General features: G+C 31.9%; 1 protein-coding gene, 1 long non-coding RNA gene and 1 pseudogene across 2 annotated transcripts; 2 read left to right on the top strand and 1 right to left on the bottom strand.

The window, feature by feature from the left end:
• The first annotated feature begins 105 nt into the window (after nt 1-105).
• Nucleotides 106-1,826, top strand: LOC105120895 (26S proteasome regulatory subunit RPN13-like; annotated as a pseudogene).
• Nucleotides 1,827-2,493: 667 nt separating this feature from the next.
• On the top strand, nt 2,494-7,964 carry LOC105120896 (uncharacterized). Its single transcript, XR_841437.1, has 2 exons — nt 2,494-2,725; nt 7,853-7,964. It is a non-coding gene; the product is annotated as an uncharacterized LOC105120896 (long non-coding RNA).
• A 122-nt stretch (nt 7,965-8,086) lies between these two features.
• On the bottom strand, nt 8,087-12,691 carry LOC105121302 (probably inactive leucine-rich repeat receptor-like protein kinase At2g25790). The gene is made up of 8 exons (XM_011019899.1): nt 12,623-12,691; nt 12,164-12,467; nt 11,593-11,661; nt 11,049-11,186; nt 10,826-10,915; nt 9,766-9,915; nt 8,329-9,410; nt 8,087-8,191 (listed from the first exon to the last, which is right to left on the bottom strand). The coding sequence occupies exons 1-8, from the start codon at nt 12,689-12,691 to the stop codon at nt 8,087-8,089; spliced, it is 2,007 nt and encodes a 668-aa protein (XP_011018201.1).
• Between the last annotated feature and the right edge of the window lie 2,297 nt (nt 12,692-14,988).

Genomic DNA, 14,988 nt, shown 5'->3' with positions numbered 1-14,988 from the left:
TTATAAGAAAAATGAATAGTACACGTAGTAACCCAACAATAATCTTGAATTCACAATTGCCAATGCAGAATGAATTTTTTATTTTTTTCTCTGTAATTGCTTTTTTGGATGTACAAGTATATTTTTCTTGATGGGGTTATGCTAGGGTGTTGTGGTTGTTTTGATGGTAGGAAATTGTGTTGGAGTTTCATGCTGGTAAAATGGTTTTCTATGAAAAAAAAGGTTGTTCCTGATTCTCAAAAGGGACTTGTTCGTATTGGAAGGGTAAATTGATGTCTATTGGTTTTTTTTGTGTTATATAGAGTTCGTGCATGTGTAAAGATTTTTAGTTACTTTGGTTGTTTTCGTTTATCTTAAGTACTAGTTAGTGTGTTTCTAGCATCTTGTTTCCTATTCGAAGTTGAAATTTTTGAATTGTTCCAGGGTGACGAGGGTTTGCTTCATTTCCAGTGGCTTGATAGGAATTTGAATGTTGTGGAAGATGTATCCTAGTTATTATTATGTTTTTTAGCCCGACGATTTTGTTTCTCTCTTCCAACATTGGTTTTTATTTCTTTTTCTGCTGGTTGTTTTGTTAATATTCTTTTGAGGTGAGAACTTGGTAGCTTTATCTTGGCATGTTGACTGATAGGATCAGATTATTTTTTTCTGAAGAGGCTGTTTTTGAGAAGGTACACTTTTCGCTCTTAATTTTTTCTTAAATGGGAGATATTTGACTCTAATAATCGATTGTAATATCATAGATTCATAATTCTTTGGGTTATTCAGGTTAATCAAGTTTTGGGAAGAGTTTACATCTTGAAATTCAATACAGATGATCAAAAGTCGCTGCTTTATCTTGTTGTCTGGCAGAGTTCCTTGATGAAGAAGAGCCTGATGCTTCTACTCATTTCCAAGTTTTTGAAGACATGCTTGAAGATAATATCTCATCAAGGTATATTTATTATAACAAAGAAGCATACTCAAAGATGATACTTCAACTCTAAGGGTTGATATAGCAAGAGTAAGGATATAGAGCTAAGTAATTTTCTATTCTTTGAGACTAAGAGTCAGTGGAATAGAATGAGCCTCCCTTCTGTCCTTTTGGTCAATCATCTTGGAGAACCTATGTTCTTGCCTTAATAAAGACTCATATCTTAGTTATTCGAGAAATATCAATAAATTTTCCAAAATCATTTCTTGACAAAAAACATCTCACCCACGTTAGCCCTTGTCAAACCCTTCATCCCCTTATGCCCTTGCACAGACTTTCGCAGGGTAAATTCTAAAAATTAGGGCATCTTTTATATGGAATTTAGAATCATAACTTGGTGTTTGTCTATGTATATAGATGATTAATGGTTGTGAGTCATTGTGAAATAACTTCAAAAAGGTTAAGGAGCACTTTTATTACCAAAAAAAAATGGTCTGGTATATGTTACGTGGCCATTTTCTTTTATTCTGATGAGATTTTTGCTCATACTCAAGAAAGGAAACTTAGTTGTCCCAGACCTTGGTGCAAAAGTAATGAATGATGTAACCTCTTCATCAGGACCAATGAAATTGGAAGACTAGCAAAGAATCCTGAGTAATATTGGTGCTAGAGGTATGTTCTGCTCAGATAGTGCAACTGACCATATCCTTGTTTGTTGTCCTTAGGTTGGTCCTCGTGATGTGATGATATATATTGCAGGTAGTTCGGGTGATTCAGATGAAGGTAATTATTAATGCTTATTCTATACGTACTGTAAGCAAGTGGATTCTTTTACTCATGTAAGAAATGCGAGGCTGATCCTTCTTGTTCTATTTCTTGTCCCTTTGATGATAGCCAATTTTACAAGGTTTAACTTTCTTTTTGTTTGAAGGTTCTCCGAACTGGACAAATAGATTTGTCTTAGTTTGGGATCAACCCAAGTAAATATGAGTGGTTTGTGGCTTCAGAACTTGTAGCTTAACAATGGTTATTAAATACATGGTTTTCTCTGTAGCAAATCATTTACTCATGTTCATCGGCATTAACTAAAGTCATTAGTTAATTCTTTCTTGGGAAATTCTGATTAGGGTTGATTGTTTAACTAATGATTATAGAACCCTGTTCGGACTAACCTGAACAACCTCTTCCTCGACAATCCTAGTTTATCTTGATCTGCCCAATACTGGTTTGGGCATACATCTGTATATTTTTTAGAGTTTCAAGAAGCCACGCTCTATGTAGGCATGCAGAGAATTTCCCACACCAAATTATAATCAAAATCGATCCCTTTTAGTAATCTATTTTATTTAAACATACAGTTTGCCAAACCCAATCTAGAATACCAAAACATCCTCTTATTAATTCATGTAGAAACTAGGAAAACTCGTGATGCTATAAATAATGTACAAAAACAAAAACAAAACATGGAGAATATACTTCATTATTATATTCTTAGAGCAATCAGTGAAGAAACTTCATTATTTCACTTCATTATTATATGCCACACAGAAGCTAAAAACAAAAAAAAACATAAATAAAAATTAATCTAACATTGCATTTAAACTTGTTTAAATCTTAAAACTAGAATACACAATAAAGCACCCAGGCTATGAAAATCCAAACTTGGATAAAATGGGAAGATTGTCCACCAGAAAATAATAGCAATTATTGTTGATCACCTCAATAAAGTACAACCAAGCTCGTCGCCAATATGGATTTATGTATAGAACAGCACCTATCACTAGCAGCGCCATGATGTATGCAACCCCAAAGGTCACATAGAAACCTTTCATATCCATGAAGCCACTATTATCTTTGTTGGTCGTTAAAGTTGGTGTTGGTGATGGTGACATAGTCGCACCACAAACTTTGGATAGTGGTTGTCCACAAAGAAAAGTGTTGTCCTTATAGCAGCTCTCCTCAAAGGTGGTAAACTGTGCAACTCTCGCGGGTGTCTTGCCGGACAGATTATTGTGTGCCACACTGAAAACAGCTAAAGAATATAGTTTAGTAAGTTGAGGAGGGATTTCTCCTTTCAATTTGTTGTGGGAAAGATCCAAGCTCTCCATTTCCTTTAACCTCGAGAATGCTGGTGGAATTGGTCCAACCAAGTTGTTGTGCGAAAGGTTCAATGCCTTGATCTTGCTAAGATTTCTAATTTTAGAAGGAATCTTTCCAGTGAAATTATTGCATGAGAAATCAATTCCAGTAAAATAGTGGAGAATGCTGCCTCTATATGGAAGGGATACATTCTTTGTTGTAAACTCGAAAGATTGTTGTGAGGACTCAGGAACATAGGCATTGGTTGATGATGGGGAAAAAGCAGTAGATACTATGCAAGAGAGGATATTGCCAGAAAGGTAGTTGTGAGATAGATCAATCAGAGTTAATTGGTCCAACTTGCATAATTGAATTGGGATTTCACCTTCAAGATTGTTATATCAAGAGAAGAAATCTCAAGTTAGATAGCCTGCCAATCCATTCTGGAACTCTACCAGTTAAGTCATTATAGGAAAGCTCTAATGCCAATAGCTCAGAGTAGTTATAAAATGGCCTTGCCATCGATCCTAACAACTTATTTCTAGACAAATAAACAAATTGTAACATTGAAGTATCGAAGCTAGGTGGTAAAGGACCAGATAAATTGTTTTGTGAAAGGTCCAAAAATTCAAGAGAAGACATTTTCCTTATCCATCCAGAAATCATTTAAGAGAGATGGTTATTGATGACATCCAACATTGTCAAATAGAAGCACTTAGATAAGCTATCAAGGATACCATCAAATTGATTGCTATCCAATTATAACCATCTCAAGAATTCCAAGTTAATATTTTCAGAAAAGATCTGCCCTTGCAAACTGTTGTTTGAAAGGATGAGAGTTTCTAACAAAGAGCAACTCCTTGTTAAATACTCTGGTATTCTGCCAATCAAAACATTGTTGGATAGGTCTAACTCGTACAGCGAGCTCATATTACCCAATGAGGAAGGAATTCTTCCATTGAAACCATTATTAGACATGTCTAAAACTTTTAACCCGGGAAAATAAGCTCTGATTTCTAAAGAGATTTGGCCTTCGAAATGATTCTTGGATATACTTAAGAATGACAAGTTCACATGAGCATTCCTTGGCAACAAAAATGGACCTAAAAAAGAACAGTTTTCTAAATTAAGATGTTTGAGGTATGTGTTGTTCTCAATCAACCAATTTGGAAACTCTCCCTTCAATCCAAGGTTTGTAAGATCCACATATTGTAGGTTCACCTGATGGTAAAGGAACTTAGGAAATGCTCCTACAGCTTGTCCGCGACAGCTCAAAAGGAGGGACTCCAATTGAAACTTTGGGCTCAGTTTATAATCATCTTATTCTGCGAATATTTCATTACCTGAACCATAAAAAGACTTGAGTCTTAAAAGGTTGTATAATGGGCTCAATGACATAGGGATCTTCAAGTGATTGGAATAGAGATAGAGTTGTTGAAGGGAAGTCAAATTTGCCAGACATGGAGGCAAGAAACCACTAAGATCATTGTCACTCATATCTAGCTCTTGAAGATTATTTAAGTTACATATACCTGATCACATCACATTATAATTTAGGAAAACTTAAACTCTGGGTGTCTAATGGAAAATACATAACCTAGAGAGAGTAAGAGTCATCAACCTTACCTTGGGTTGTAGGTATTTTGCCATTTAGTCTGCAACTCCCCAAATATAAAGTTTTAAGAGGTGGTTATGCTGGCTTCCTATGGTGGAGCTGGTGTTTGTGGTGGTGTATAGGCCGGTTTTGTTGGTGTTCTTGCCGGAGAAGGCAGTTGGAGAAGAGGTGGGGAGAGTTGTATAAGGTCAGCGGGGAAAGAAGGAAAATGAAAATAAGGGAAGGCTGGTTTTTTGTGATTTTTGGACCTGATTTTCTCCCCTCTCAGGTCATCAATGGAGCCTCTATTTATAGGTGATGGAAGAGGGTAATCTTGTCTTTGCTTGGGAACAAATTTTAACTCTTGATTCGACTCGAAGAATCTAGGCTATCGGTTCAAAGTGTGCACCTCGAACTGTCAAATTTAGCAGCCCAAGGTTGTGGACTGCTTAAGGTGGCCACTTTAGGCAGGCTAATGGAGCCATTTCGAAGTTTATAAATCCGACCGGACACTTCTTGGGGATAGAGGGGCTTTAAGTGGTCATTTTGGTGCATTCTTTGTAAACTTTAAGGGCCAAATGAGGCATTAAACACTCCCATAAAATGGCTACCCTGGCTGCTTCACGGGAAGGATGATGAACAGTATCACCTTGTCTTTTATTTTGAAGAAAACAACATCGTTTTGGGTTAAAATTAGGGATTTTGCTACTTTTCAACTTAAGCCTCCAACTTTCAATTTCTTTTAATAGAATCCCTAATTGACCATAAACCTTTGATTTAATGTAATTTGGTCTTGATGTAACTTCAACTTTAGCCTTGAATGCACGCGCCTTTTGCATTATAATCCCTGGCCTCGGACTTTGTCAATTTAACCCCTAATTGACTATTAAACTTTCAATTTCTTTAATTTGACCCCTGGATTTTGTCCATTAAATCCCTACAGTTTGGCGCCTTTTGCAAATTGGTCCTTACTTTGAATTTTGTCAACTTAACCTCTAATTGACCCCAAAACTTTAATTTTCTTGTGATTTGACCTCTACTTTCAATCAATTAACTTGGTAAAAATTAAATTTGGTCTCTTAAAATTTCAATATTCTCAATTAAGCCAAAATTGGGCCCCCTTTAATTTTTCACCAATTAAACCTCAAATAAAATTAATTTGGTCCTTTAAAAGTATAATTAAGTCCTTGCACTTAATTAAATCCTTTAATTGGAACCACATTAATTCTTAAACATAATTAAAATTTAATTTGGCCCGTGATTAACTCAAATTGGCCTATTAAAAATTTAATTATGGCATTGGACTTAATTTTTTTATAAATTTATCCAATAATCATTTAATTTAACCTTGAGTTTGCATTTTTTTTATTTTTGGGTATAATGGGGCACAATTAGGTCTTGAATTTCCTCAAAAAAATTACAACTTGATTTTCCAGTCTACTTTCTCCACGTTGCTAGCTTTTATTTTATTTTTTGATTTTATTTTGAAAAACAATTTAATTTTGAAGGAATAACCTAAAATTGGGTTATGAGAATAACTTCCTAACACAAGTTTACTTTAGTTAAAAAAACTCAGAATTTTTTCTATTTCTATAATTTTAAAGCTTGAGAATCCTGGATTTTATTCACAGCATCAACTTTGATGAAATGCATATAGTAAAAAATTATTACCAAACAAGTATGAATATCTATAGGTGAATATTGTTTATGCTCTAGCTAATAAAGTAGGAACCTTTGGTGAAGTGCATATAGTAACCAGAAACAGAATCAACGAATGAAATGATGAAAGTGTTCCCCATTTACAATATTTTGTAGTTAAAAGATTTGTACATTAATAATTAGCGATTCGTGCTGCTTAACATTTTTAATTTTTGAATTTGTTACTAGAGCTCCATTAGGGTTCTGTATCATAAATCTCGTGTTTGCTTATCAAAATTTATTGGACCTTATATTGAATGCTTCGTGATTTTGTTCTTTGTTGGGTATGATTCTTCCAACAAAAGCTGAGGCCCAAACTTATGGACCCCCATTTAGAGAGTTACCAACGATAAATCATAGAATTGTGCTCAAATCCATGAAAACTTCGATCATATTGAGATTTCCATGCAGAAATGTGAATTTTCACGAGTGATATATGTGGCGCGCCAGAAGTTTCAAAGTGTATATGGGTATCTAGCCATTGATTTTGCAAAATTTCAAGTATGCTTGCATCTTCTTCTTCTTCTTCAACTTTAAACATTTCTAGAAAATTCAGGAATATTCCACAAGTAAACGAGCTAGAATTTTAAATGGATGGGAAAGAAGAAAGAACAGAATTGAACGTTAACAATTTGAGGCTTTGTCCTTTCAGTAGTCTGAATGCCATAATTTGAAAACAACAAGATTCTAAGGACAATTGTGGTCAGATTTGTAGGCAAACAAAAAGGGTCAAAATCCACTAATATTAGTTGATGATGGCACAGATTCATAAAAAAAGTTGCCTCTTCCATTTTGTTGCCATTTTCTATAACAAAAATTTGTAAACTGATTTGAAAATATCTTTTACTGTGAAGTTAATATTATTAAACTTTTATTTTTCCATATTTCAAGAAAAAAATAGCTCTTGCTTTTCATCCTAGTTTTCATAAGAACAAACACTATATTTCAAACACGCGCGAATACAACATCTATAGAATAACTTTGATATTGAAAGTTTTTGGCAGTTTTGAATTTGATCTACTTGTTTTGAATTATTTTTTTATCATATTATCCTTTTAGTTTTGGTGGGGTCAGTATTGTCCTTCTAATTGCAATTTTTTTTTACCATACAATCAGTGAAATAAATTTGGATTGATAATTGTGTTGGAATATATTCCCTTTAATATTAAATATTTTTGGATATTTGTGTTGTAAATTTGAATAGATCATCCGTGAAAATCAAGTAATCATGTAATATACAAGGGAGGTAAAAACTCATGGAATTTAAAAGTCCCTACTGTATAAAAACCCTTGAAACCGAATGGAATTGTATAAATTAATACAACATGAGCATGCATTTGAACTTGTTTAAATCTTAAAACTAGAATACACAATGATGCACCAAGTTTTGGTACCATCAAGGCTATGAAAACCCAAACTTGTATACAATGGAAAGATTGTCCACTAGAAAATAATAGCAATTGTTGATGCTCACCTCAATAAAGAGAAACCAAGCTCGTCGCCAATATGGATTTATATATAGAACTGCACCTATCACCAGCAGCACCATGATATATACAACATAAAAGGTCACATAGAAAACCTTCATATCCATGAAGCCACCATTATCTTCATTGTTCGTTGAAGTTGGTGTTGGTGATGGTGGCATAGCCGCACCACATATTTTGGCTAGCGGTTCTCCACAAAGAAAATGGTTGTCCTTGTAGCAACTCTCATCAAACGTGGCAAACTGTGCAACTCTCACAGGAATCTTACCGGACAAATTATTATGAGCCACACTAAAAACTTCTAGAGAAAATAGTTCAATAAGTCGAGGTGGGATTTCTCCATCCAGTTTGTTGTAGGAAAGATCCAAGCTCTCTATTTCCTTTAACTTCGAAAATGTTGGTGGAATTGGTCCGGTCAAACTGTTGTGCGAAAGGTTTAATGTCTTGATCATATTAAGATTTCCAATTTCAGGAGGAATCTCTCCTGTGAAATTGTTGCATGAGAAATCAATTCCTTTGAAGTACCAAATAATGTTGCCTTTATAAGAAAGGGATACATTCTTCGTTGTAAACTCAAAGGATTGTTGAGATATGGCCAGAAAATCAAAGTAAGTGCTTTCTACTGGGTAATTATGAGTAGGTATCATCCAAGAGAGGATGTTACCAGAAAGGTGGTTGTGAGAAAGATCAATCAGGACTAATTGGTCCAACCTGGATAATTGAATTGGGATTTCACCTTCAAGATTGTTATAACTCAAGAGTAAAAATCCCAAGTTAGATAGCTTGTCAATCCATTCTGGAATTGTACCAGTTAAATTATTATGGGAAAGATCTAATGCAAATATCTCAAAGGAGTCATAAAATGCCATTGTGATCGGCCCTTGCAACTTATTTCTAGATAAATAAACATATCTCAAATTTGAAAAAGTGTCGAATCTACGTGGTAAACGACCAGAGAAATTGTTCTCTGATAAGTCCAAGAATTTAAGAGAAGATATATTCCCTATCCATCTAGGGATCTGCCCTTGCAAGCTGTTGTTGGACAGGTCTAACACTTGCAACGAGCTAATGTTACCCAACGAGAAAGGAATGCTTCCATTGAAACCATTGTCAGACATAAATAAAACTTTTAACCCTGCCAAACGAGCTCCGATTTCTGAAGGGATTTGGCCTTGGAAATGATTCATGGATATACTTAGGATGGATAAATTCACATGAGAATTCTTTGGCAATAAGAATGGACCTGAAAGAGAACAATTTTCTAAATAAAGTTCTTGTAGGTATGTGTTGTTCTCAATCAACCAATTTGGAAACTCTCCCTTCATTTGGATGTTTGTAAGATCCATATATTGTAAGTTCGCCTGATGGTAAAGGAACTTGGAAAATGCTCCCGCACCCTGTCCATAACCTTTCAAAGAGAGGAACTCTAACTGGAACTTTGGGTTCAGATTATGATCATTTTCTTCTATGTATATTTCATTACTTGAACCATCAAAAGACTTGAGTTTTGAAAGGTTGTATAATGGGCTCAATGACACAGGGATCTTCAAGTGATTGGAAAAGAGATCTAATTGTTGAAGGGAAGTCAAATTTGCCAGACATGGAGGCAAGAAACCACTGAGATCATTGTTACTCATATCTAGCAGTTGCAGATGATTTAAGTCGCATAGGCCTGATCACATTATAATTTAGGAAAAAATAAAACTCTGAGTGTCTATTAGAAAATATATAACCTTAAGAGAAAATAAAAGTCATCAACCTTACCTTGAGCTATAGGTATTTGGCCAACTAGTTTGCAACTCTCCAAAATCAAAGTTTTGAGAGAGGTCATTGTTCTAATGGATTGTAAGATGTTGTTATCGAGAGTATTGGAACTCAAATCTAAGAATTCCAAGTTCTTGAGATTAAGGAAGTCTGCCACAATCTAGAAATTATAATCCTGTAAAAGTAATTAATTATAAAGGAAATGAAAGAGCAAGAGTGATCAACCTTACCTTGGGTTGTAGGTATTTGGCCATTTAGATTGCAATCCTTCAATTTCAATGTTTTAAGAGAGGTCATCATTTCGATGGTTTGAAAGATGCTATTATTAAGAGTACTGTAACTTAAATCCAAGTATTCCAAGTTCTTTAGATCAAGGAAGCCTGTCACAATCAATTAAACAAGAAATTATATTAACGTAAAAGGAATTAAGATCAGAAATAATATGTTACTTATTAATCATGGCTAGAAAAACTAAAAACATGAAAGTGTAGAAATTGCATTGTCCAATTAAGAGAATGATTTTTTATAAGTCTGACCCAAAAACAAATACACCATAATTAATTTATTCTCCCTCTAAAAATAGCACTCTCTATATATGAAATTACATTTTCATTAAAGAAATTATTGTTATTTATGTTATAATTTTATTTACATTACACTAAAATGGTGTAATGTAAATGGCTATTTAAATTACAACTTTGCCATTTAAATTACAACTTTGCAACCTTAAAGTTTTAAGAGAGGTCATCGTTCTGATGGCTTGAAAGATATTATTATTGAGAGTACTGTAACTCAAATCTAAGTATTCCAAATTCTTAAGATCAAGGAAGCCTGCTACCATCAATTAAACAAGAAATTATATTAGTGTAGAAGGAATTAAAATTAGAAATAATTCATTACGAATTAATCATAGCTAAAAAAACTAAAAACATAAGGTAAGTGTAGAAATTATACTGTTTATTTAAGAGAAGGATTTTCTATACACCTGACCCCAAAAATAAAAATACGCCATTGTTAATTTATTCTCCTCCTAAAAATAGCACTCTCTGTATATGAAGTTACCTTTTCATTAAAGAAATTATTGTTTCTTATGTTATCAACTTATTTACATTACACTGAAATGGTGTTGAGAAAGAGAGGGAGGGAAATATAATTGAAATATTATTTATATTAAATAGATGGTAGAATTTTAAAATAATAAAGATTTCAATTAAGTTAATTCCAATTAGCAGGCATAGAAAATGAAAGGTCAATGATAAGTAATAATGGAGTTCAAATTTGTTAATTTACCTGTATAAGATACAGTGCCATTAAGTTCTTGCAATGACAGATTTTTTAGAGAAGGCAGTGCTTCTCCAAGGCTTTGAAGGGAGTGTTCATCTAGAGAACAACCATCCAGATACAAACTTTCCAATGAGCTTAAATTTTGCAACTCTGTTTGTTCAAAAGTAGAGTTTTTGAATTAATCTCAAATATTATATAATCATCACTATATTTAAAATATATAACTTACCGTCACCTAATTTTCTTCCTCTGAAATTGTTGTAGCTTAGATCAAGTCTTGTGAGGTTTGGGAATGATCCTAGTGACTGGAAGCTATTTCCATAGGTTGTGATATTACCTAGCCACAGAGTACTCAAGTTGCTTGAACCTGCAAGTTTGTCAAGGAAGAAACATACAAAAGCGAAGATAATTAATATGGTTGGATGGGCTCATCATCATGACGCTAATAGGTAGGTAATGTGAATGTGTTACTAATTACCTCCTGAGGCTATCAATTTGTTAATATTGTTGCCGCCCAAGCATAATGTCTCCAAGCTGCTTAGAGATTCTTGATATTTATATATATAAAAAAATAGCTAATTAATTCACTACAACACAAAAATTGTATTTTCCAAAATTAAATTTAATAGATAATTGTGTTAATTAAATTGAATATTTATAAAAATAATAGTATATAAAAAACTAACCTTCCAAATCTATTAACCCCTCCAGTCTATTATAATCTAAATATAATAATTTAAGAGATGAAAGCCCCTTCATAGATGATAAAATACTGTTATCGAAGCGATTAAATCCCAAGTCAAGGATCTCCAAATTGCTCAATCTTGATAGTTCAAAACCACCTACATAAAATAAAAGAATAAAATTAAGATTTCATGCAAAGAATAAAAAATATATTATTGGAGTAATTTAATTATGATTGATAAAAAATAAAATTTTGATAGTTTCACGATTAATTTCATGGATCCTGAAGTTAATGACCATGTAAGTCTTCAGTGACTATCATATAAATAACTAAAAATTTAAATTTGAAATTAAAAAAAATAAATCTTTTAATTCTAAATTTTTATTACTTGACTAATACCTAGATGGTTATAAAGAGGTAAGTAATTGTTATGTAAAGAGGTTGAGATGGTGAAAGAGAAAGGAATAATTGTTACCATTAATGATGATGTCATGATTATAATAATGTAAAAAATTAAACAACATCTTATTGCTAAATATGATTTCTATTTTCTTGGATAGAGAACCAATATGATACTAATAAAACAACACCTTATTTGATTAATTCTAAAAAAAATACAAAACTAATATAAATATTTTGTAATACTTAAGAGAGCAAACCTTTCTTCTCAACCCAGCCAGCTATTCGATTACGGTACAAGGAGAGAGTGTTGAGTTGTTGGAAAGGAAGAAACAAGGAGGCGTTTAGGTACCAATCCCCCGGCTCCTCGTTCCTCACGCCCAAAAGATGGAGCTCGGTGACTCGACCTGTACTGCTGCTGCAGGCAATACGTTGCCAAGAACAACAGTGAGCGTCAGCTTCTATCCAGGAGGGAAGGGAGGTGCCATTGGGATAGTTGAGAGAATGTTTGAGGCGCAAGAGAGCGATCCTCTCTTCCTCCAGGCAGCCAAGAGGCAGCCATCCCTGCAGCGAAACCGTCAGAATGACTAACAGGACCGTCAACATCTTAATATCAAAATAGAAACCTCCTGGAATTTACGGTTGGATCAATATTTGTTATGGAGGACAGCTAGCGAGGAGGTTGAGGCTTTAATTTATAGAGGACTCCACGGGCCCACCTCTTGGAAACGATTATCTGGCAAGTAGAGAGCGTTGGAAAAAACTGCATGATGGCAACGGTCTCCCATCCCCGCGTGTAGAATAGCTACTTTTAGTACATAATTCACAATATCTGAGTTGATACATTTAACATTTATCTTAATCTCTTTCTTTCTTTTTATAATAATACTTTAAATCGGAATATATTTTTGAAAAAAAAAATAATAATAAAAATTTAGTTATTATACTTTTGATTGATATATATTTTATTGTATTTTTTTAATTTTATTTCTTATAATTTTATTTTATTTTATTTTTATATCAACTTTGAATCTTATTTTTTTATTGTCATTTATTTTTTTCTTATTTTTTTTAATTAAAGGTTTTATCTATCAGATTTAATTTTTTTAATTATTATTTATTTTATTTGAAATAATTTATAAAATTATAATTATTTTTTTAATTTCATTATCTTTCAAAAAACATTTATCTGTCAAATTTTTTTTAGTCTCTGTTATTTTAATTATTATGTATTTTATTTAAGATAATTTATGAAATTATATATTTTTTTAATTTTATTCTGATTTAACTTTTTAATTTGTAAGATTTATTATTTATCTTATGAGATTTTTTTATTTGAGTATATGTATTAATTTCTTTTTTTATTTAATTACTTATTCTAGTGTGTTTTAGAATTAACAAACTAGTATCTGTCCATAAGTTTTATAATATTTTGATCTTCACTTGTCTTTTAATTTTTCTAGTTTTTATTTTGAGTCATTATTTATGGTTATGTTTTCATTTATTAAGACTTATAATTTTTTTATTTATTTGATTATATTTGTGTATAAAGTCTTTTTTTATTTTCACTTAATTTTTTAAATAAAAAACATGTTAAAAAAATTATGTATAATTTTTTTATTTTAAAAAATATAACTCATGGTGATACAACGATGGATAAATATCTAGTCTACGTAGTATGTAGTAAAATGGGTAGCACTTAAAGGTCCACATACCTTAGATTTTAGAGCCCTAAGTATATGGCCCCATCTCCTGAGAAAAAAAAAAAGGGCATGATGATGTCATAATAAACTTTTTTTAGATGATTCTGAATTGATTTTATTTTATTTTTAATTTATCAATAATAGGAATATACAAAATATTTATATTTTATATTTTTTTATTCAAGTAATTTAATTGATTTTATTTTTATATTTAAGTACTTGATAAACTAGTGTGTGTTCATAAATTTATTTACATTGATTTTTCTAATAAACGTAAGATTTACTTAAAGTAACTATGGAATAATAAAAACATTAATAATAAGTGACTATCTCTTGCAAATGGCAGCAAGAAGTTTTAGGCTTTTAGTTTATTTTATCAATGGGAACATAATGTTTTGGTTTTGGAGTATTTTAGCTTGATGTTTCGAGATTATATATATATATATATGACTTGACTTGGGGTCAATGATTAGGAATATAAGTTAAGTGCTTTTATGCCATTCAAATTTTTTTTTTATACTCTATACATGGTCCTGATGAATATGACCTTAATTGCAGTGTATAAAATTAAAAAGAAAAACATTTTAGAAATATAATTCACATCCCAGTTAATGGATACTTTCACAAATGAATAAAATAGGTTTTAATATTTACTTTTAATATATATAAAATGAAAGATATTAAGAGTTGATTAATGTTGTTAAGCTATATATGTTTATAAAAATCATTTCTATTAAACCATATACTATGTTGAAATATTTGCAATATGTACATATTTTGAATTTAATATTAGTAATTATAAAATTTATTTATTTAACAAAAACTGCTCCACTTAATTTTGCTCTCTCACTATTGCTCTTTTTTTTTTTGAAATGTCCTGTCTCTCTTTCTTTCCTGTATCCCATTTCTCAATCCTTCAAGATTTAAAATATATAGCAATTTACGTTAGAAATATTAGTGAAAAATTAAATATAACCAAAAAAACAAATACAAAAAAAAATGATATTCTAGTAAAGCATTTACATTTACATTTCCATTGAAAGATGCGTCATATATTAATTATCTAAGGTCCACTGTCCATTAATTAACCGAGGGTTGCATTCTAACACTTGAGATTTATTTTTTATGGTTAAGTATTTAATGTTTTTTATGAACTAAATTGAAATTAAAGCATATTATCCATCCCCAAGCTTATGGAGCAATGGTCTCATGGACCCATATCGTAGAAAAAACGCTTGATAGCAATGGTCTTGTGGACCATTCCATTGCATATATCGTGGAAAAAATGCAAATGGCAATAGTCTTACAGACTCATTTCACACTGCAAATTCCTATCCATCTTACTTGTTAATTGTGTTACAAAAAATAGATTGATAATTACT

The sequence above is a fragment of the Populus euphratica genome, unplaced genomic scaffold (assembly GCF_000495115.2).
Source record: "Populus euphratica unplaced genomic scaffold, PopEup_1.0 scaffold31.1, whole genome shotgun sequence".
In the NCBI taxonomy this organism is placed as follows: domain Eukaryota; kingdom Viridiplantae; phylum Streptophyta; class Magnoliopsida; order Malpighiales; family Salicaceae; genus Populus; species Populus euphratica.
The sequence above is the reverse complement of the archived record's forward strand: the minus strand, read 5'-3'. Positions and strand labels throughout refer to the sequence as shown.